The 23515-nt window shown below is 40.9% G+C and overlaps 3 protein-coding genes across 5 annotated transcripts in view; 1 reads left to right on the top strand and 2 right to left on the bottom strand.

Moving 5' to 3' along the window:
• cracd (capping protein inhibiting regulator of actin dynamics) overlaps positions 1-5895 on the bottom strand; it is a 28866-nt gene extending 22971 nt beyond the window's left edge. The window contains exon 1 of the mRNA XM_063467895.1: positions 5700-5895. The gene's annotated coding sequence lies outside the window, so the exon portion shown is untranslated. The remainder of the gene's footprint in view (positions 1-5699) is intronic.
• A 3261-nt stretch (positions 5896-9156) lies between these two features.
• Positions 9157-13201, top strand: chst14 (carbohydrate (N-acetylgalactosamine 4-0) sulfotransferase 14). Its single transcript, XM_063467059.1, has 2 exons — positions 9157-9763; positions 11856-13201. Exons 1-2 carry the CDS (start codon positions 9467-9469, stop codon positions 12681-12683), a joined length of 1125 nt encoding a protein of 374 aa, XP_063323129.1. The 5' UTR covers positions 9157-9466; the 3' UTR covers positions 12684-13201.
• A 101-nt stretch (positions 13202-13302) lies between these two features.
• Positions 13303-23032, bottom strand: cep135 (centrosomal protein 135). 3 transcript variants are annotated; one of them, XM_063467056.1, is made up of 26 exons: positions 22789-23032; positions 21712-21863; positions 21418-21608; positions 21133-21300; positions 20888-21029; positions 20693-20777; positions 20475-20603; positions 20162-20377; positions 19997-20062; positions 19753-19903; positions 19446-19675; positions 19198-19353; positions 18973-19110; positions 18804-18881; positions 18542-18693; positions 17671-17786; positions 17430-17584; positions 16484-16539; positions 16234-16402; positions 16021-16131; positions 15724-15909; positions 15375-15584; positions 15054-15256; positions 14866-14970; positions 13844-13999; positions 13303-13686 (listed from the first exon to the last, which is right to left on the bottom strand). In XM_063467056.1, exons 2-26 carry the CDS (start codon positions 21822-21824, stop codon positions 13665-13667), a joined length of 3504 nt encoding a protein of 1167 aa, XP_063323126.1. In that variant the 5' UTR covers positions 21825-21863; positions 22789-23032; the 3' UTR covers positions 13303-13664. The 3 variants fall into 3 exon arrangements, with proteins under 3 accessions (XP_063323126.1, XP_063323127.1, XP_063323128.1); XM_063467057.1 differs by having other exon boundaries at positions 15375-15575; XM_063467058.1 differs by lacking the exon at positions 13303-13686 and having other exon boundaries at positions 13840-13999.
• Between the last annotated feature and the right edge of the window lie 483 nt (positions 23033-23515).

Below are 23515 nucleotides of genomic sequence, written 5' to 3'. Positions count from 1 at the left end.
ATATCTGTGGACAGAAGCACTTATACATGCTAATGCAGTGGTTTTACAGCAGCCTGGTTTTCATACAGACCATCCAGTCATCCACTGATCGATTCAGAGTTAATTACAGATCATTTGACTTCTAATGTCACAGTCAACTTTAAATTTAACCTGAAGATGATGCAAAGTATTTCATCAAATTATTTGTTAGCAGTTTCATTATTGTCAGGGCTGCACATTTTCACTTGCATTTAAAGGTGGATTAACCATTAGCTCCATGCTCTAAGCTGATTTCAGTCTTTTTAAGCTTTTTTTGCAGCTAATTTTAATGCAAATCTCCTCTCTTACAACCTTTGTACCACACTTGCTGTACAGGGCTTAAGGAAGACAAACATAAACATCAAAACACCAACATGTGCTGATGCTGTTTCTGCTGCCATGAAACCAGAGCCCCATGTGAGTTAGTGAACATACTCAGTTGTGCGAGTTAGATCTAAACCTACTTCTGCCTGAGTTAGAGCTAAGGCATAACTGCCATAAGGAAATGTTCTTATGGATGATGTAGTAGCACCAATATTTACAACCTCAGTTCCAAAAAATGTTGGGTACAAAATAAATACAGCGATTTACAAATCTCATAGACTCATATTTTATCTTTGATAGACTATAGAAAACGTACAAAATGTTTAAACTTAAGACATTTTAGTATTTAATGAAAAAATATTTAACCCATTTTGAATTTGATGGCAGCAACATGTCTCAAAAATTTTGCAACAGAGGTAACAAAAGACTAAAAAAAATGGGTATAAAAAGAGCAGCTTAGAGGGGCAGAATTTCTCAGAAGTAAAGATGGGCAGAGGTTTAATCTTCAAAAAAACTGATCTACAAATTGTGGAACTTTTTAAAAGTAACGTTGCTCAATGTAAAATTGCCACGACTTTGAACGTGTCATCGTTTACAGTACACAATATTATTAAAGTGTCTGAGAAACTGAAAAAATCTCTGCGCGTAAAGGACAAGACTGAAAGTCAATATTGGGCACTGCATTAAAAATGGACATGAACTCAGGAACACCTCCATAAATCACCTGTGAACACAGCCGTGCATTCCACTAATGCAGGTTTAAACTTGTATCATGCAAATAAGAAGCCATATCTGAACATGATCTAGAAAAACCACTGTCGGCTCTGTTAAAACTCAGTTTAATACTGCTGTGTGGTCAGATGAGTCAAAAATTAAATTTATTTTCAGACTAAAGAGGAGGAGGAACGTCCAGTTTGCTATCAGCACTCAGTTTAAAAGCCTACATCTCTGATTGTAAAGGGGTGCATTAGTCCTTGTGGAATTGCAAAGGCATCATCAATGCTGAATGCTTTTTTCTTATTCTTAAAATGGTAAATTTTCTCAAGTTGAACATTTATTATATTTTCTATGTTCTATTGTGAAAAAATATGAGGTATGCAAATCTTTGCATTCTTCTTTTATTGACATTTTATGCGCATTCTAACTTTTTTGGAACTGGAGTTGCACATTTAGAAGACTACATACAGCTTCATGAGGATGCACCTGTGCACAGTAGTGCTTGGAGCTAACATTACTGTACTGAAATTCTCATAATGCCAGTGCTGACAAACTAACATGATGCAGGTAGTCAATATCATTAACCATCTGGGGAATATAACTGCCAGTATAGCTGTTAACTGACTGTAACTGACATTTCTCCATGGACCTCATTAATGGTCTTATTATTAACTTATTGCCTGAACATCACCAGCCTCCGCAGCCATAAAGCGTAGTGTTGAAAAACCTTAACAGAAGCACTAAATGTACAGTTTGGTCAGACAGGCCTGGAGTAAACACCAGCTGCAGTGTTCTTGGTATTTGTCCCCTCCTTTGAAAGCCAAAGGCTGCGTGTGGTGTAACAATGGATTTAGGAGTCACGTGCAACATGTATCACATGACCGTGGTTATATTTTCCACATTAGGCAAGTGTTAAGTGACTATGCTTAAGTTTTGCAAATAAGCTAAAAGCCCCTTTTCTCCTGCCTGACCATCTCACACACTAACATCATGACTCAGCATATTTTATTAGACAAATAACATACAGTAACATTACCACACATAATAACCTTGTACAGCATGAGCAACATGATAGGTGTCTTTCAAACAGAGAGAGACTGTCTACACCAATCTACAGCTTAAGTCAACCATCAAACAACATAGAAGAGGCAAACCTAACTGTGTGCTCAAGATTGCTTTCTTACCCTTGTGAAGTCGCTTTGTGCGCGAGGGGATCTGCGAGTGTGTGCCTGTTCCACCTGCCTGCTGTCACTGTGGATCTAGGGCATTACCTGGAGTCAGGTGTCAAATGCGGTGAGCACTCGGTTGTGTGTGCATATATGTTCCATGTATGTGGGCACACGGGAGAATGACTCGGTAAGCATCCCTTGATATTCTTATGCTGATGAGAATATTATTGTCCCTGTAAGGTGACGTCACATGATGAAAACTCATGTCAGTTTTGGCTCATGTGTGTCAGAGAGTGGAGCGCACACACAGTCTGAAGGGAGGAGGTGTGTCGGTGGGTACAGGGGCAGTGAGAGTGCCTAGCGAAGAGAGATGGGCGTTCTCCTGTGTCTGTTAGTGCTGCTGTGCTGAGGAGGCACAAAGTGACACTTTGTTTTCCCCGCCAGATAGCCAGTGCAGGAGAACAGAGTGGCATTCAGCATTTCAACTGGATGATGCTCATAAAGACTTTCTTTGTGGGTTAACTGCAATCATGGATGCACATGTGTGATTATAAAGGTTTGTAATGCGCCCCATCACAGCTCCCTAATAGTGTTATGGTCACAAATGTCTGTAATAGACTAGTCTGTGAAGCTCACAGCCTTTAGAGCTATCCAACGCTATCCAACACACACAAGTCAGCTTGTGGAACTATTTAGTGGCTATTTTTTTAAAAAGTAAATATCCTTTTTTAGGAGAACAAAAGGAGCTAATTGCCCTCAATCCTTTTTTTTACATTTATAATAATGTGACGTGGTACCATAATGGCTGTGAGAATCACCACAGTGTTACTGTGTAATAAGGGCTATTCCCCCCACTCTCCAGTTTTGGCAGGATCACACTGCAGTCTCACAGGGATATGGTAATGATGGGGCTTTACCAACCTGGATGCCGCCTATATTACAGCAGCACAGCACTTCAAAGACAGACTGTTCTCTGACTGCCTATGTGCATAAATAGAAACCTCCCAGTAAAGCAGCACAAACACGCTCTAGTACAGATATTCACATCCTCGTGTATTCGCGCACACATGGCGAGCAGAGTGTCTTAACGATTCCACTTTGTGCGAAAAAGGCCAGGATCAAACAGCCTTCTCTATGCTAAGTGATACTGTAGCAGCCACTACACTTGCCATGTGGTAAAGCAGCCATTCAAATTTTTTATGGAAATTGGAAAGCATGCCTGAATATGTTTTTTCCGTAGCACGGAAATCTGTATAGATGCAATGTGATGTCATCTTATGATTTATAAGAAATACACAGAGGGACATTTTGAATGGATCTCATTAAATATACAAACCTACACAGATATGTGATCTACAGCCTGCTGCAATCCCTTGTCATTTTGATATATGCTAACATTTCTGTGGTGACCTAAATATATGATGCATGTCAGGAAAATAACAAGAATAACAACATAAACACAATAAACACTGTGTGGTCATATTATTTAGGTCAGAGATGTGTTACATAAACATTTCTAAGATCATCCAGGGAGGAAATTTCTAAAGAGTTGATATTAACTTGCATCACAGAGGACTGAATAATTAGGACAGGCCTCCTAAGGAACTGACTGCCAGACTGTAATTACATTTTTTTTTAGCTTTGGAGAAGAACAGCAATGATGGTAATGCAAACCTCTGTATAGAATAACAGAATTTATGCTTTAGATGGGCAGTGCGGAGCTTTGCACAACATGATTAAAACTGTGATTGATTGTTTAATCGGGTGAGGTATCTAGCAAATTCTTTATCATTTTACAGTTTTTACAGGGGCTGGTGTATTGGTTACCCTGGTGGTACAGTCATCAGTACACTGGTGTCGAATACCGATACTTTTAGAAAATCATTTAGGCAGTCTAAAAGGACCCCGGTGCATTTTGACTCACTAGAGGCAGTAGGGCCTGTATAGTGCCACATAAATAAATTAAAATGAAATACAATTGAGTTTTGTGTTAGTAACATACTGTGAGTTATACTGCTACTATTTTGAACTAAAAGAGGACAAATCGTAGTACTTGTTTCATTTCAGAATACAGAGTCAGGTGGGTCATGCAGTAAGATGCAAACTACAATCAAATGCTCGATCCGGTCAGTGCATCACACGCTGTGCACATACTCTTGGACAGTCACTCGTTTAATGAACAACCAACCTTTCTAGGTTATCATGGAGTTTTTCAGCTCTGTTTTTCCTGATATTTAAAACCCACAGAGACCAGAGTGTCAGACAGGCATTTTTACATCTTACAGAATTTCAAATTGAATCATTTTATTTTGAGGTCACAGGGCCATACATGACTCAAATAAAATAAATTCATGTCTGGCACTACAAAGACACTCAGCAGATGTCTCTGCAAAGAAAAAAAGCCAGTTAGTCACCATTGGGTGGTGATGATATGATAACAGTTTGTTGTTTACTGTGCATCAGTGGATCTGATACTCCAAAGGCTGGATATGAAGCGGCTTGTTGTTATAGCTGTTCCACTCCACTTATCTGCTATCTTCGTCTTTACTATCATATCTTTCTCCTGCGAAGCACGTGCTTCAGTCTTTCTATTGATGACCTAAAACATAAATACTACAGCAGTCTGCATCTTCATGTCAGTCAAGCACTGAATCAGCCAACCAGAAAACAGACCAGTTTACTCCACACCAGCACCATAAACCCAGCACCAGTAACCTGTGAATTAATATCTGGCAAGCTTCCATTAATATTCATGCCTGTGTGTCTCAGCCTCAAAGTCCATTGGCCACGACAGTGTTGCAGCATTGATTTAAAGGCTTTAAATGACGCGTGGAAAAATAAATCCATAATTTCCTTCATTTTTCCCCCGCACATGTAGGCCCGCACCATATGGCCTGCGCATGGTTTTCAAGCTGGCATAAACACTCTGACAATTCATACCGACTGCCCATCGTTTAGGGGAAGACAAAGTAAAGGAGAACATCAACATACACCCTAAAGGCACCGATCGATACCTAACCGTTGATTGCAGATTAGCGGATGCCGCCGCACGGGGACTACAGTCTATTAATTGCAGACTAAAAAGCGCGTGGAGAACAAAGAATGTGGCCTCTGTTTTTCTCACATTTTGTCACCGATAGCATCCAAACGGCGTTTAATTGATGAGGATTGTTTTGTGGTTTAAAAAGTAACGATTGAGCACAACCTGGCCTGTTGACATCGGCGTTTGCGCATTTCAAACCGGATCAAATTGCAAGTACCAGCCCATTTACAGCAAACACACACACATACACACATACACTGACGAACACACACGGATCTGCGATGGATGGAGCAGAAGATCTGAGCAGGTCAATGGGTAAAATGAGGGGTGGTCTACAATGACAAGGTCAATAGCGTCGTGAAAATAGAAGTCAGTAACCATAAACACAAACCGACATGGAAGAGAAGAAGGATAAAAAATCCCACCACCTTTGCTCGGAAACGCGATCCCCTCCTTCCGATCCGCGCTGAGGTAAACCCAGCTCCGGCAGTTCCGACCCTTTTGTGTTGCTGATGCTGCGGGTGCCCGACACGGAGACGCACGCACCGCCCGACGGTCACAGCTGCACGCGTGAGAGATGGAGATGAAGATGGGAGGGTGTGGCTGCCAGAGAAAGGCGAGTAACAGCGCATATATGAGCTCCGGTCACGATGCGAGCACGTTACTGTAACGTAAGCTCGTGCCTGTGGGTGGTAATGAAAGGAATGACGAACTTAATGGAAGTGAAAGCACCGAGGAGGGAAGGGAGGGCAGGGTGGTCTTCCTGCAGGTGTAAATCTTGCAAGGATGTCTTGAGTCTCTGGTTTTCTTGTATGATGCCCAGTGACAATACAACCCTGAAGCATCACAGGTTACACAGCAGACCGCTTACACCACACTGTGGGCTGCGTGTAGGATAACCGGAGGAGGGCACATATATTCACCCCCTGTTCACCCATCCAGCATATTAAGAGAAAGACTCATGTTTTGTCTCCAATCTTCAAAAGGCAAGGCATGCGAGTCTCTCAAAAATTAATTAAGTAAAAAAGATTTGAAAAGACATCTGTAATCTAATCAGCAAAGCAGCAAAGGTGTCAGCAGTTTGAAAGTTACTGCCATAGAAAAGGGAAATGCACAAGTGTACAAAGATCACAAAAAATAAACTACTTTGGCAAATTTTAACTAAGAAATTCACCACCAGGGGGCAGTGTTTTATCAGCCGGTGTGTTGAACTCTTTCCGAGGTGCTCAGCTGTTCTTTTAACTTTTGACCTCGTAGCGAATTTACTTTAGCTCATTTTGAAAGATTTTAATGAGTTTTAAAACCTAAATTTTCAATAAGTGCCTCAGAGGAAATATCGGTACAGAAATCATTGTACGATCTCTACCTTGTACAATATAGAGTGCCCTGAGGAACTGTTGTGATTTAGTGTTATTAATGAATAAATAAAACTGAACCAAAGTTTCCGGGCTATTGAGTCACATGGAAAAAAGTAAATATTTAGTTTATAGTCTCTGTTTTAAAAAAAATGTCAGCAGCTAAAATAAACAAAGAAAAAAGATTTTTAGACATAAAAAATTAATCTTAAATACTGTTTCCATGGATCATTGCGGGGGTGCCTGGGTTAGGTTAACTATGGTATGAATGTGAGCATGAATGGTTGAATGTGACAGAGTGGTGACCTCCCCAGACTTTTGCCCTATGATAGTTGGGATAGGCTGCAGCTCTTGGGCTGTACAGTTTAGAGACATTTGCGAGAACGTTGGAATACATGAGGTCTCTGAGTCTCCATCACCATGCCAGAGTGTAAACAGAAAAACTGCCTAACCATAACTGTAGCTTAGATCACAAAAAACAACCTCATAACCATGGTATTGAACCATCTTTAAAAAATGAACAACTACAACTGAATGAGGTGGGCCAGAAATGAAGATCAACAATGCTGCAATCATTTTAGTGAAATGATTCCGCAACCTCTCAGTTTTATTTTATTACCAGATGCAGTGCAGAGACTTCCAAGGGGCAGGAAGGGTTAAGTTGATATAATCTAGATCTCTATAGCTGTTAAGAGTGACAAACAGTGCCTTGGAGTCTTATCAACCATTTATTAGACACTAAAGTCATTGAGTGCTGAGGGTGATGCAGTAAAGAGTTTCATTGCCAGGAAAAGATAGGGGCTAATTAGCCGTCCAAAGGTTCAGGTGTATTTGTATCCGGGATTTAGTGGTGGATGAGTGCATTGATTGCATTGACCCATAACGTACCAAAAAAAGAGTATCCAGTACCTCCATTAAGTGGATGGCTGGGTGGAGGAGACCTTATCAGTTCATTTCTCCAAAAATTTTAATTCAGCATTTAATTCAGCATCTCTTCCACCAACAAGCTGATAGTGCCGACAAGCTTCCAGCTCTGCCTCACTGCCTTTTGAGAACCAGCCCAAATTTTGACAAATGAGACCGGAAAGTTTCGCAGGCTTCGGTAGCAGAAGCTGGAGCAGTTTAAGTGAGAACACAATGTTTGGCTGAATCTGCAGCTGCATCTCCTGCCAGTCACTGGTGAATTTCTAGCTGTAGTCTCTCTTATATACAGTGGTATCAATGATTCCAGCTTTGGGCCAGACAGTTTTGTGGAGCAGTAAGGTGCAGCTGTATTGAAAGGGTGGATAAAAACAAGGAATGCTGTACATTTTAGGCTTTGTAATGAGTGCCTAGCAGGATGTATAGTTTTGAAATATAAACAGTTTGTGTTCACAGCTGATTCATATTATATAAATGTTTTCAGTCTAAGGACCATAGATTAGGTGAGGATCTACCAAGCAATGTTTGAATGCTGAGATAAAAATCAGAAAATGCTAACTGGACTACATACACCAGCATGCATAGGGATACTTTGGTTCCCCCCCCCCCCTCTTTAAAACATAGCAGTAAGGATTTTATTTTGAAACTCTATATTCTAGTTAGCTTGATCAGTTTGCGCAGTTGAAAACCAGCGAGCAAAAGCACTTTACAGAAATTATTACATTTATTTTTCAAACAATCTAGTATGCATCATAAATAAAAAAAAATACATTTTTTGTTTTACTACAGAAATTCTACATGGGGAAAAAAACTACACAAGGTTTTGTGCCTTTCTCCTATGATCTGTAACTTGTAATGCACATGTATTCAGAGATGATGCAGACGAAGACTGGAAAATTTAAATCATCAAGACAAGGCAAGTTTATTTATATAGCACAATTCAACAACAAGGTGATTCAAAGTGCTTTACAGAGACATTAATAAACAAAAACCAATAAAAAGCATGATTTAAAATTGATTAAAAAACAGTAGATAAAATCAGAACAGTAGATAAAATCAGTAGTTAAAATGTAAGTTTTGAAATTTAAGCTTAAAAGTGTGGATTTGGTGCTTTATTCGAATGCAGCTGAGAATAGGTGAGTCTTCAACCTGGATTTAAATAAACTGAGTGTTTCAGCTGATCTGAGGCTTTCTGGGAGTTTGTTCCAGATATATGGAGCATAAAAGCTGAATGCAGCTTCTCCATGTCTGGTTCTGACTCTGGGAACTGATAAAAAACTGGATCCAGATGACCTGAGGGATCTGGAAGGTTCATACTGGGTCAGGAGGTCACTGATGTATTTTGGTCCTAAACCATTCAGAGCTTTATAGACCAGCATCAGAACTTTAAAGTCTATCCTCTGACGGACAGGCAGCCAGTGTAAAGACCTCAGAGCTGGACTGATGTGGTCCACTTTTTTGGTCTTAGTGAGGACTCGAGCAGCAGGTTTCTGAATGAGCTGTAGTTGTCTGACTGATTTTTTAGGTAGACCTGTAAAGATGCTGTTACAGTAATCAAGCCTACCAAAAATTGCTCTTATGAAATCTCAAGCAGTTTACCATCTATGTTGTAAGTATATCCTCAATAAATTAGGTTAGAAATTAACAATAAATAAAACCTTCTGTGGTTTGTTAGGCAATTTTGAGGGCTTTTTTTTTTTTTTTTTAGCAAAAAATGAGACTCCGGTTTACCCCTGGTTGAGGGGGTTTTATTCTGACAGTCAAAACAGGAAGTGCTCATATTAAAACACAAAAACACTTTTCGTGCACTTTTGAACTTAAGTATGGGTACGTGGTAGGTATCAAACGGGTTTTTACTGTAGTTAGAGAGCAACTTAGAAAACCTGGTAGGCATCAAACAGACAAGCCGGACACAAAGTATGCTCCCTCGGAGGCAAGAGTACGGCATGAAGAGGAGCGGAGGAGCGCGGAGCGGTTCGGTTATAAACTTCAGGTCAGCGATGAAGTTGAGCTCTGGCCGCCGCAGCTCCGCCGTGCTTCCGTCGCTGTTAACCTTCTTGGTCATCGTAGCATCCGGAGGCCTGCTGCTCATGATAGAGAAGGGAATGCTGAACGGCATGGAGACGCCTTCACCCCGCAGTAACGGCAGGCGACTAGACTTCCACCGGGGGCAGGCGGGGGGACGCAGCCCAGACGCGGCGGACCTGGAGTCCCAGGTAGAGGAATGTAACCCCACATGAAGATTTAGCTCGTCTGAGTATTTTAGCATTTCGTAATAGTTGCTGATCGGTCATAAGCCGGAGCCTTAAGAGCCTTAGAACAGTTTCCTCAGTGAAATGGTTGAAAGGTAGATTTTTGGTTGGTTTCCGTGAACGCTCGATTTAAACACCATCTTTGAATCCCTGCAGCCAACTTTGACATTATGATACCCCTGATCAAATGTAGTTTCACTCCACATTCATGGGCGTAACTTTGTGCTGAACATTGGGGGGGGGGGGGGGGGGGGGGGGGGGGGGGGGGCAAGATCGCTGTCTAAATAAAGAAATAAATCTGGGTAAATTCCCAAATGATTAGACATGCAACTATTTTTCTGGTAATAACTGAAATGAGTAAAGAAAATAAACAGCCTATTTATTAATAGGGGTATATTGGTTGGGTCTGATTATTGGGGGTGGGGGGGTGGGGGGGGGGATCATAACCCCCCCCTGGAAATTACGCCCCTGTCCACATTACTGCAGTTAACAATATTTAAACATCTTTACTGAACTAAAACTAAACTAAAATTAGAAATAAAAGGAGTTGATGAATGGCTGTGAATAATACACGACCACCCCTCGGTAACACTCACTGGACATGCTCTGAAAACGTTTCAGCTCCCCTGTCACAGGGACAGATGCACAAAGTGTTTACGACCTTTATACCGGCATTCACGTTAACTTTAAAGCTCCTTACTGTCATATTACATTGCAACTTATTGAGATTTTCCCGTGAAGTGTAATATTCTACATTTCTGAGCCATTTCCTTCTGAGATGTTTTTCCATACTTTATCTGCTTTAACACAGCGAACTTTTGGGATAAATAATTTAACTCAAAACAGAAATCATATTAAGCACTCAAAAGTGAACTGAAATGGAAAAATACACAGGAAATGACCTTGTCATTATCTGCCTCATGAGATTTTGGTGCAGATATTTACTGACACTCAGGAAGTCCACACAGTCTAAAGCACTGTGTATATTCTTTAAAAAAATTGGCCTTTGACAAATACGTCCATATTATTTTAAAGAAACTAAAACTGGAAACTAATGGGACTTCAAATTAAAAATTGTAATTAAATAAAGTAAAAATTAACTATAATAACAACTTAGGAAATTCATCAGTCACATCCATCTATAAAATGTATAAAGTGGCCAGAGTCTGTAACGAAAGATTAAATCGTGACATTTTTCTGCAAAAAATGTACCCAGTTAAAAGTGTGGCACTTTCACACCACTGGAGGCCTCTTAAAGGGGGTTCACACCATATACGAGCCTTTATTTGCAATTGTACAGTTGCTGAAGTGCTTTGGAAACCCACAAATACTGACATGTAACCATGAATGGGAGGAGGAGACATACAAGAAACAGCGAGAGTCAAATACCTATATAAAAAGATTTAAATGGTCCAGCTGTCCTCAAACAGCACCATTAAGGTTTCCCTGTTTATATTGGTTGTTAGAGTCGCAAGTGAAATCCAGTCTATCAGCTAATAGACACTGTCAAAATTTCTTCAGGCTGGCTTGGCAAAGTATTTTCTACTTGTGCAAACATGTATTTGCCATACCCAACTTCAGGTTTATTGCGAACACAATACGAGGAAAACAGAAGGACTGAGATATCCTGAACCTCAGTGACAAATGTTTCAGTATTTTTTTTTTATTTGATGCTTGTTCAATTAAATTCAGTTTTATTTATAGAGAGCCAAATCACAACAATTGCCTCAAGGCTCTTTGTATTGTTAGGATTGTTAGGCAAAGACCAGACAATAATACAGAGAAAACGAGATCAGATGATACTCTATGAGCAAGCACTTGGCAACAGTGGGAAGGAAAAACTCCCTTTTAACAGGAAGAAACTTGCCAAGACCGGCTGTGGCCATGGCAGATGTGAGGGGAGGGAGACATGACTAAAGACTCACAGTGGAAGAGAGCCAGAGATAAATAATAACTAATGATTAAATGCAAAGTGGTATATGAACACAGTGAGTGTTCTTACTGTGTAAAATTAATGGAACACAGCTTTAAGTCACTGATTTCTGTTCATTTTTAGATCCTCCAGGAGATCCGTAACCGGACCATCAAAACCATGTGCAGTCACAAGAACATGCCCCACAGTGTGTGGTCACTGAGCCCCCTACAGAGGAAGACGCTGCTGCAGCATGTCCTCGTGAACGACGAGTACCGCTTCCTCTACTGCTACGTCCCCAAAGTGGCCTGCTCCAACTGGAAGAGGGTTCTGAAGGTCCTAAACGGAGCCCTGGAAAACGTGGACGTCAACATCAAGATGGACCACCGCAGCGACCTGGTCTTCTTGTCCTCTCTGAAGCCCGAAGAGATCCGCTACCGCCTCAAGCATTACTTCAAGTTCATGTTTGTGCGAGAGCCCATGGAGCGCCTGCTTTCCGCGTACAGGAACAAGTTTGGCGAGATCGAGTCCTACCAGAAAAAGTACGGCGTGGAGATCATAAAGCGTTACAGAAAGGGCCGCGCTAAGGATGCAGCAATAACAGGAGATGACGTGACTTTTGCAGAGTTTGTTCGTTACTTGTTAGACGAGGACGTGGAGCGCATGAATGAGCACTGGATGCCCATATATAACTTATGCCAACCTTGTGCTGTTTCTTATGATTTTATTGGGTCCTACGAGCGCCTGGAAAGCGACGCGGAGTTTGTGCTCCAGCGTGTTGGAGCGCCTCCTCATGTTCACTTTCCAGAGAGGCAAACGTGGTACAAGCCGGTCACCATGGAAACAACACACTATTATTTATGCAGCTTACCACAGAAGCTACTGAGAGAACTCCTGCCCAAGTACATTTTAGACTTTTCTCTATTCACGTACCCTCTCCCCAACACAACCACCGCACACTGTCGGCATTAAATGAGCAATGCTTTATAGTTGTATTATTTTTTATAGAAAACTGTTTGTACTATTTTTAAGGAACAAATTGTATTTTCAGAGCTGTTACACAGGTTTACTTGATGTCTGCGTGCCTTTTAAAAGTGCTGATTATTGGACGAGAAAGACTTGACTTCAGAACCACTAAAGCTTGAAATCAAATTCAAAAGAAAAGGTCAACCAAACCATACGTTATGTCAACTGTTACAGTAATTATATCTGCTCAGTATACAACGATGGAAATATTAATATGGTTGTAAGACCAAACTCTGTTTTTATTTGTTTCTCTATACACTGTAGACCTTAGAAAAAAATTGTTCAGTGGTTTTAGTGGGCATTGAGTGGTTTAGCAGGCTAAAACACGCACCATGTTCTGGGATGGTCGAGGGTTTCATATCAAGCTTATTTAATGCTCAATCACAGCCTCTCGTTGCCAGCTCCTCTCCCTCTTTGATGTAACTGAGATTATTTACCATGTAATAAAACTGAAGTTTACCTTTTCTGATGTACGTTGTTGCAGTTTTTAATTACTTTATTTATGAATAATTTAAGCATTGTTAAAAACAATAATATACATAATACAAACCCTAACTTCACACAAAATAAACACTTGCTACATGTGGTTAAAGATGGTGGGAATCACATTCATTTTTTTGGGACTTCTTTATGAAGCTTTTGTTTTTAAATCAATAGAAAATACTTAATCTACAGTGCAAGTAACACATTCAAAAAACATTGTTAGAAATGTTAGAACAATCTTCACCTTTAGTACAAACGTTATTTATTTCAGCCCTGGTTGCCCTTTTGTTGAACGGAACAATAAAGTTTCACTGAGGTACTCCACAGGTTAAACTGTGGCTTACAGAGGCCTTCATTTTTTATGTCCAAAGTCAAGACATCACTCACAAGCTCCTAGTGGGTTCTGACTCACTTATCAGTGCCTTCATTTAATCTTTGTTCCAATCAATCCTTGAAGCTCACACTCCTGAAAATAGAAGGGAGAAAGAGAGGTTTTAAACACATGATAATAGTCATAATAATGGCAATAAATCAAGTCTCAACATTTTCAGCCTCAACTTAAAATCATATTGGTTTTAAATGTCTTTCACCTTATTTCCCAAATTGTTATGTTTATGGCTTACTTGTCTGCTGATTTATCAGTGGAGTGATCAAGAGATCGGAGGATGGAGCGTTCTGGTGAGATGTGGTGAGAGCTGCTGGAGACGCTGAGGGATGATGAGGTTTGCAGGGTTGAGAACGACAGACCCTGTCTGCGCATTTCCTGAACTGCCCTTTCACTGAGGTGAGAGAGAGAGGAGGCAACAAAACAGCATCAGAATATTTGTATCTGCGGTCACGTCCTTGTAGCTACACCAAACCCGGTCAAGCAAAACCGTATAATGATTGTGTAAAAATACTGGCGGCCACCAATGCTCCGCCTCAGCCTACTAGTTGCTGCGCCTATGGGATCAATTTGAAAAATTCAAATGATCATGTTCACAAGATTTTCAGAAAACTTGACCTCTGACCTGATGGGGTGATGACAATACCCCATCAGTCTTTTACGGCTGGGGGGTAAAAATGAAGAGTGAGGTTGTTTTGGAGAATTAAATGTTTCATCCACCTTCAAATGTATTTGACTGGCCAGTTTTCACAGCTAAAATAAAAAACCCAATGTAATTACTTTTTTTGTGGAATGTTATTTAAGACTGCTGTTACATCAGCTGTATTTACTCGTGTTATGAAGCTGCAGTAGCTGAGTGATATGATGGAATATTGCATCAAGCCTTACAGATGTGGTGCGCTCAGGGTGAAATTTTGATAACCAAACATTTTTGGTTCAGAGTTAACATTAGGTGATTACCCAAAAAAATTAATAATGACATAATTTTTTCAATGCAACACACAGGTATCACCTGCTCTGTATTAGTAAGTGGTTTCATGGGATGGATAGAGCTGCAAAAATTTTTTTTTTTTTTGGCACTTTTGAGATTTTCGATCTCATGTAATGAAAATATTGATTTCTTTTTGATTAATCTAGAAACAATTGCTGTCAGATTCATCAATAACGCCCACAGATAGACTGATAGGTTACTTTATTAATCCCAAAAGAGAAACTGCTGTTATAAGCATCACTGTAAAGACAAACAGTCGTGTAGCTCACCGTTCAAAGCGCTCAGTGGTCAGCTGCCTTTTCAGAACGTCAATCTCTGTCTGCAATTGAGAGACTTTGCCGCGGAGCTGGGACACCTCCCTGGCATGCTCTGCACTTCACACAGACACACAAGTTACCAACTTTTTCTTTAGGAAGGAGATTTCTTTTAACAAGTATAGTGAACTGGATTTATTTACGTTTTGCTGTCAGCCAAGGTGAGCCTGTCTCGTAGCACTTTCAGCTCTGACTCTCGTTCGCTGGCTGTCAGATGTGTTTGAAACTCCTTTTGCCGATTTGTGGAGAGCAGCGTCTCGAGGTTACGCACAGTCAGCCGCTCGCTGGCTAACTGCTTCTTGAGAATCTCCGCCTCTGACCGGACATCCTCCAGTTCTCCTGTAACCTAAAAACAAAAAGCAAATATCATAATTAAGTTTAAAGGAGAACAGGATGTGAACAGTTTCCTGCCAAGACCAGAAAAAACACGGTAATAAATAAGTCGGCACCACAGCAAGCCTCACCCGCTCGAGGTCCATGCTCCTGGAGGTGAGCTGACGTGCAGTGAGTTCCTTGCTCGAGTCTAGCTTGACACATAGCTCCCTAACTGAAGCCAGATCTGCGAGGAGAGCAGCCTTCTCTTCCTGTGCTTTGTGTAGCTCTTCCTCTAATCGGGACATCCCACGAACCAACGAGGAAACTTGCGCCTCATAAGCCTGGATCGCCTGCATGTGCTTGGAGAAACAGAAAAGTGAAAAAGGGTGCATTTCAGACACATTTGTTTAAAGACTGAAATGAACATTCATTTCACTTGTTTACCCAGAATAGCAGCTAGAAATGTCTCTGTAATCTTTTTCCAGTGCCACATCTCACCTGTTGGATTTCCTTTTCCTGTTGGCCGACTGCATCTCGGAGGTGTCTGCGTTCTGTGTCTGAAGAGAGCAGCTCCAGGCGGATTGAGTTGCTGAGGCCTTCAGCCTGCTGTAACTTTTGGTTCCGCTCCTCCATCTCAATGTGGGACAACCTGAACCGCTCCAACAAATCCCTGTTCTCTTGCTCCTGTGGGTCAACAGAGCTGTCAGAAGAAGGCTTCTACAAGGGCTTCCAGGTAATTATAATATGTGTAAAGCCGCAAACAAAAAATACAGGAGCACAGGGATATGTTCTTGCCTTTTTGGCAATCAGCTTCTCTACTCTGGCCACTTCAGAAATGTAAGAATGGAGCCTCAACTTGAGCTCATCCTTCTCATGTAAAGACTCTTCCATTTCTGCATGTACAGCCTGGACAAAAAAGATGCAAGTAGCTAGTGTCACTTCTATTATTTTGGTACATGACACAGAAGACTCAACATTGTTTACAGTAATTGTGATTTTTTTATTTACTTGGTTCTCCCTGGTCATTGTGGCTAGGTCATCTTGCAGTCTCCTGTTCTCTCGGATTGTAATTTCCTTCTCTCTCCTGAGTCCAGCCAGCTCCTCCTGAGACGCATCCAGCTGTCTCCTGAGGCTGTTCAACTCCCTCTCACGACTGTTTAATGCTCCTTGAAGCTGACTGAAAGAATTTAAAATATTGGTTCATTAAAATAAAAACTCAAATAAAACCGACATTGAACCCCAAGAACACAGTACTCACGCTAACGAGCTGTCCATGTTTGTGACTGTGAGTCTCACGTCTTCAAGGGTCTTTTCCTGTGTAAATATCAAGAGTTTACCTCATTAATTTTTTAAATAACATGTTTTAGATGCAAATGCAAAGTGCATTTTAATACAAAACCCATGTGTATTTAGTTACTGTATTTATTCCTTCCTCATGTGATTCCACTGTATGAGTATAACTCATCATCCAAAGCCGCCTTTTTGTACAAATCCATGGTTTGTTTCTTGAGCCACAGATTAGTTCATATAATATGTTGCAAACAATAGCTAGAGTGGACACATCTCTCCATTAGTTATGTAAAGAAAGCTTTCAGTTATAAACCGGTTCTTGTGTGACACACTCAACGTTTCTATCATGGATTCAGTCTCAGTTTCAGACACACTACTCCCATAATAAATCCATTAAGTTTATCCGGAGGGACAAAGAAGACAGAACTATTTAGTTAGATCCACTCTTCTTTTGACCCAAAAGACTGGGCCACAAAACACTGAACTGGTGTACGCATACTAGGCACAGTTGATTTACACAGCGTCCAAGCACAATTCTCCATCCAGGTCCAAGTACGCTTGTGTTTCTCTCAGCATCTCAACTCCTCTCTTGTAGTTGCTCTCATTTGCACACATGGTTTTGAAAAGTGCTCTTGTAGAGCACAAAGAGGCTCATGATTTTATTTGAAATATTTTTCTTTTGGAAGTGGTCATGGAAGTGGTTGTCTTACAAGCCTCAAAGAGTTAATTATTTGACAGCAATTTTCACAGAGACAGCTGGCACAGTATCCAGCGATCACACCCGTCACATAAACTGGACATTAAGGGTCAGATGTGAGATTTGACCTTTAAGATTTCACATATGGGCATGTGAGACATGAAATTCAATCCTTTCATAAAAGTTTGTAATCTTGAACCTTTTTAATAAATACTACCTTGTTGGATAGTTCCTCCTGAAGAGCAACCAGTTGCTCAGTCTTTTGATCCACCTCATCCTGCAGAGCATCTTTTTCTTTATCCAGGGCAGAGATTGACTTGTGAAGAACAGCTACTTCCCCTTTGTGCTTGGAACTCTGCTGACTCAGCTCCCCTGGAAGGCAAACTAAAATTCAGCAAACAGGAAACAGAGCTTTACGGAAAAAGAAAAAAGCCTAATGACTGTTTCAACATATTCACCTATTCTCTCCTCAAGTTTTTCTATCTGCACATGGGAAGCATGCAGCTCATTCATCTTCACAGATAGCCTGTGCTGAGTATCAGACAGTGACTTCTCCATCTGCTCCTGCAGCAGCCTACAGACAGGCAGGGAAAATCCCATCAGCTCTCCAACAACTGGTGACAAGTATAACAATCCCTTAGTGCAGCATCAAGAATGATGACGTTTCAGAGGAGGAAATCTAAAGAAACCAATATGTTCTATTTTTGAGCTTAATACATTTTGGGGACTTTTTGTATTTGGTGTGATTAAAAATAAACAAAAAACAAAAACGTTGCTACTCCGTCCTATAAAAATCATAAATCAAGGTCATATCTTTGTGCACGAGGACAGCTTCCAACACAGCTCCCAGAAGTTCTGTTTGGACCACTCATAGAAAACCATCTGCATTGTTAGACTTGCACACAGAGCAAACATAAACTTGGACTAGAAGTTTAATGCTAAGAATCATCACTGATGATGAAAGCTGTGCATCTGGCTATGATCCAGTCAGTGACTAATGGGCAGTTTTCTTTAGAAAACCCTGCAATCTCCAACCCCAGTGGTCAGGAGTGCCACCAAGAGAATATTTTTTAAGACATTAGATATTCACAGGGTTAGACACAAATTTACACACATTTGTATCCTCCAGGGTCGAATTTAAATAGGGTAACTTTTTGTTTTGTTAAGTGTTGAGAAACTGTTCCACTGCACCACATATATAATGTGATAAATTTGTGGTAGAATATTTAAAAGCATTTTACAGAACTGAAATATGGCACCATTAGTCGGTTACTTTATAAAGATGCCGAAGTGGAAGTGAACACCGCTGATATAACCAGCAATTCAAACCTCAGAGCATTAGACTCAGCCCTCTGCTGGGCGACCTCCTCTGCATTGTGCACCATAGCAGCAGACTGAACCTTCAGCTCCTCCTCTGCAGCCTCCTTGCTCTCCTTTAGCAGGGATACTTGTGATTGGAGATCCAGTCTCTCCCGTTCCAGCTGCACTCCAAAAATATACATGAACATTACATAATATGACAGGATAGTGAGAATTCAAGTGCTGGAAGGTTCAAATATCTAAACCTATTAAATGAAATATCCCGACTCACACTCTTTACAGCATTCTCCAGGTTAAGAATCCTCCTCTCTTCCCCTTGTCTGTCTGTTAGAGCTGAAGTCTGTGCAACCTGCAGATACATGTGCACAGCATGTGTCTGCAGAGCTGTAACGGCGCATCAGAATCACGTGCAGATTTAAAGGCTGTATTCTTCCACTGACCTTTAACCTCTCCATTAGTGTGTCTCTTTCAGTCGTCATCTGCTCGAGCTTTGCTTCTGCTCGTTTGATCTCCTCCTGTAGTTTCACAACATTACTCGACGTATCTACTCTGCGGGTCAGCTTCAGCTCATCCTGAGTCTGAATGAAACAGAATCATATCATGTAAAAACAAAAAGATTTATTCAAATGTGTTATTGGTGCAAATGTAAAGCATCTAAAACGTACTTGTTTAAAGAGGGTTTTGAAATGATCCCTCTCATTGCTCAGGGCCTTCATATTATTTTGAATGTCCTCCATGTGCTTCTCAAAATCCAAGAGAGCAACCTTCAGCTCATCTCTTTCCTGAATTACACGAAGCAGCTCCGCTTCTGCAGCACCTCCCTGAAAATTTGAAGTCATTGTTCTTTAGTATCAGTTTAACATGAAACTACCTCAATTAGAAATTTGCCAGTTTCTTTTTTATTGACTCTTACCCTGACTACTTTGGACCCAGGACTCCTGCCCCTACTTGGGCTATGGCTAGGGCTTATGTCAACACCGCCAGCTCCTCTGGCTCTTTTGTAACGCTCAGATTCTTTGCGATAGTAATCCCTCTCCTCCTCTAGACTCTTGACAAATGCATCGAGACGAGATGGAGAGCGTTCCCTTCCACAAACGCCATATTTAGTACGCATGGCCTCCAACTCCAGCACCAGCTCTTTGTCTAGGATATAACATCAAGTGCGTATATAAACACTGCAATGCATATATAGCTACTGAGGTATTTCCACTGCTGCTCACCAGCTGCCATCATTTTCTCTACTTTGTCCTGAAGCCTGTTTTTCTCATCCTCCAAGAAATTCACGAGTCCCTCCATCTTCTCATTCTGCTCTTTGAGCTCCACCAGCTGATCTCTTAGACGATCTTTTTCAAAGTCACTTTCAGATTGCTCCTGAAGTAAATAAGTAATAGCAGTTTAAGCAAAAGGTATATTATACTGTAATGTAGGAAATTTAGAGTTAGAACAGTGTATACTACTACTTACCCTTCTTGTCTTTGTGATAATAGCCTCCAGATCTTCGATCATTTTCTGCTGCCTTTGAATTTCTTTCTGTTGAGAAAACAGTTTGTTTTTTGAAGTCCATTCTTAATGGATGAATTACACTGAGTGCTTTTAAGCCAAGAACTCCAGGATCATCACATTGCTTACTTTAGTTTCTTGTAGCTCCATGTCAGCAGTTTCCAGCACGCGCTCTTTGTCCATCTCCATTCGCTTTGCGAGGTCGTCGATGTGCGTCAGCTCTTCACACAGTTCCAGGTTCTTTAAAGACAGATTGGCTACTTCGGTGGAGGCGTCCTTTTTTTTCTGCTGCAGTCCGTCTATTTTCTGCTCCAGCGTCCTGTTCGTCTCCTGTAAGTAATCAATCTGCACACAAACATATTAAGAGATTGTACTAAACTACCAGCAACCATTCAAACCAAATTTCTTTACTCCACTTTTATGCTGTGACTGTAGAGCTTGCCTGCAGGTTAAGATGGGCGATTAGTTTTTCGTTGCTGATGTTCTGAGCCTCAAGAGAAATTATGTCATGAGGTCGGCCGCCATGAAGTGCGCCATTCAGGCGGTCAATCTCTTTGTCCCTCTCCTCCACCTAACAGAAGTGCATTTTAAAAAATAGAGCTGATTACCTCTATGACAACTTAAAATATTCACAACGTAATAAGCACCCACTTAACGTACCCGAGTATTTAAATGTTTTGCAACTTCTTGAGCATTTTCAAGGTCTAGTTTCAATTTGACAACACCTTCCTGCAGCTCCTGAATTCTACACAAAAATTGGAGCGAGTCAGACAGAATAAATGCAGATACAAACATTAATAATCAACAAATTAATTAAGCAACTACAACAACTCTCAGTCACAAAAGAAAACAAACCTTCCATCTGCCAGCTGCAGTAGATCAGCTATGTATGGATCATCAGGTTGCTGCACAGGATAAGCTGATGTCGAAGACGGAGGTACTAGCTCGTCAATCTGCATTCTCTGCCGTCTGAAAGGAATACTGCGTTTTTTTCCACCTGTTAAAAGCACGAGAGGGATCAAGATTAAATATACCTAGATGTAATATCATTTTAAGTCCACTATGTAAGAGTTTAGGCCTTACCCCTCCCCTGTCAGTACCTGGTGTCTGAACAACAGCTTGCAGGTTCTTCTCCTGAAGCTGCTGAATGCGTTCAGATTTAGCCTTGCTATCCTTCTCCAGGCAGCGAACCTTGTGCACATACTGGTTATTTAAAAACTTCAGATCAGTCGTCTCATGGTCCAGTTTTCTTATGTAGGTTTTGAGTTCTGGAACCAGACAGGAAAAAAAATATTGTCTGTTGTGTATGCAGGTGATGAATATGAGGAAAATGATTCAAACTGTGCTGAAGAGGCAGTGCTTGCTTATTATAACGCAGTTATTACCACTAATGACACGCTCTTTCTCTTCCTTCAATTTTAGAAGCTCAAGATGTAGCTCATTGTTTTCCCTGACCAACCGGGCATTCTCTGTCCTGTATGGCTCCAGAAGAGAGTCAACGTTTCGGTTTTCTTTCTCAGACTTCCCTGCTGACAGTTTGGCATTGCGCAGGCTTTCAGTTGTGTGGACCAAGTCACTGTAACACAAAGAAAGACATGGCTGAACTACAATGGACCACATGGTGATATTAAGAGAATGAGGGTAACACACACAGTGCACATGGTTCAGAGGTTTCACACCTGAAGAGTTTCTCCACAAGTGGCAGTGACTCGATTCCCAGCGGTTGCCGGTAGCCCAGCTGGTCCAGACGTTTTCGCAAATTAACAAACTTCCTTTCTGCATTGCTGGTCATGGTTGGGAGCCGATATTGACCTTGGTGACTGCTATCAGCCTAATCACAAATAAGATGACGTTAAAAGGATGTCAGTATTGTCTCACATCTGTTTGTTGCTGTTCTAAAAATGAATGTAAATTTCAGGGGATACGCAGGGGACACAGGCCCCAAAAGATTTAAAACGCGTTTGCCCCTCCAATAGCTTTAATGTTACTCATCAAAGAAGCATTTTCATAGAATGGGTCATGTTTATTCCCAAAATGTGTTTAGGAATTTCAAGTTCCAGACACTTTTGTGCTTGAAAACGGGCCCTTCAGGATGATTACATATGCAAGCACAATTGATCTGCATGGAACTTACATTACCTACCTATGAAAAAAAATCCATAAGTTAATATTTTAGAATTTTCCTGCTAAACATAAAAATACAATCACTGTCTTCTAGTTTGCCAGCTACTCTGGAGGTAACATTATTGCGTTAAACAATAAGTAACTTAACCTAATACATTTTTTGAATGTGCCAGATGATTTTAACATGAGCAGACATTTTGCTGTAACACATCTGAGTTAAGACAGGTTTATTTATCACTGATCACATTTAACCAGGTTTCCTCTCCAAATAAAGTATCAAATCAAGTTAGACCACTCCAACTTTGACATTTAGCCTGTGGCAAGAACAGCCAAGAAAACAAGTTCATAAGATATTTACTAAAATGTTTATTATTCATAATTGACTATAAGGCCTGTGTTGAGTTTATAGAATGGCTAAAAGAAGTTAGCAAGTCTTTTTAATGTTTGCTAACGTTAAGCAGCAAGTTTAACGTTAAGCATGTTAGCTCATCAGAGACATTAGCCTTATGCGTTTATTAACACTGAGGTAACTTTTTGTTGTCGTTTTGTCGCCTGCAGTAGCCTGTTAGTTAGCAACGCTTGACAACTAACGAGCTAGCGTTAAATCCCAGAACGATTCCAGCTTGTCTTACCCTGGAAGTGCTTTCCTAGCGGCTAACGTTAGCTCGTCCAGCGTAATTCTACATCACCGACAGTAACTTTCCATTTCCTTTGACCAATGACTTGCACGAGCCACATTATAACGTGTCATATATGTTTTCTGGTAGCGTTAGACAATCTTCATTTCTGAGTTGACACGTTTCCGCGGTAAAGTGGTTTGAAAAGAGCGCCGATGGTCTCCGGTTTGGATTCGTCACCATGGAAGTAAGAGTCTAGGGGAAGTATTTGGAGCTGCGTGTTTTGTGCACCGGCGCTGTCCTTTCTGAAAGCGGAGGGGTGGTGTCGACACAGTTATTTAGCCCAAACAGTAACTATTAACGCAAGGGCGTTTCCAGATATTTTCGATCGGGGAAGGGGGGACTAATATCAAGCAGGGGAGGACCCAACAGGAAATCAGAACAACTGAAGAGAAGAATTGGAAAACCATTGAAAACAGTCACAGACCGCCGGGCACAAACGTTTAATAGGCCCAGCCGACCTTTTTGTTTTTTCTGTAATTTCCTTCTTTTAGTTATATTTATCCTGGACTTTCACAGAGGTTTACAAAACACACAGCTTGCATCTCTTTCTGATAAAACTGAGAAACAACATTTCTGTGGTCCTGAGTATTTATTTGCCACATTTATGTCAGGATCTTCAATTAAAAGTAAAATATCAGTTTAGCCCTGTTAACTTGTTCAACTTGGTTACTCTAATTTT

The sequence above is a fragment of the Pelmatolapia mariae genome, linkage group LG23 (assembly GCF_036321145.2).
Source record: "Pelmatolapia mariae isolate MD_Pm_ZW linkage group LG23, Pm_UMD_F_2, whole genome shotgun sequence".
Taxonomy (NCBI): domain Eukaryota; kingdom Metazoa; phylum Chordata; class Actinopteri; order Cichliformes; family Cichlidae; genus Pelmatolapia; species Pelmatolapia mariae.
This window is presented reverse-complemented; position numbering and strand designations above follow the sequence as displayed.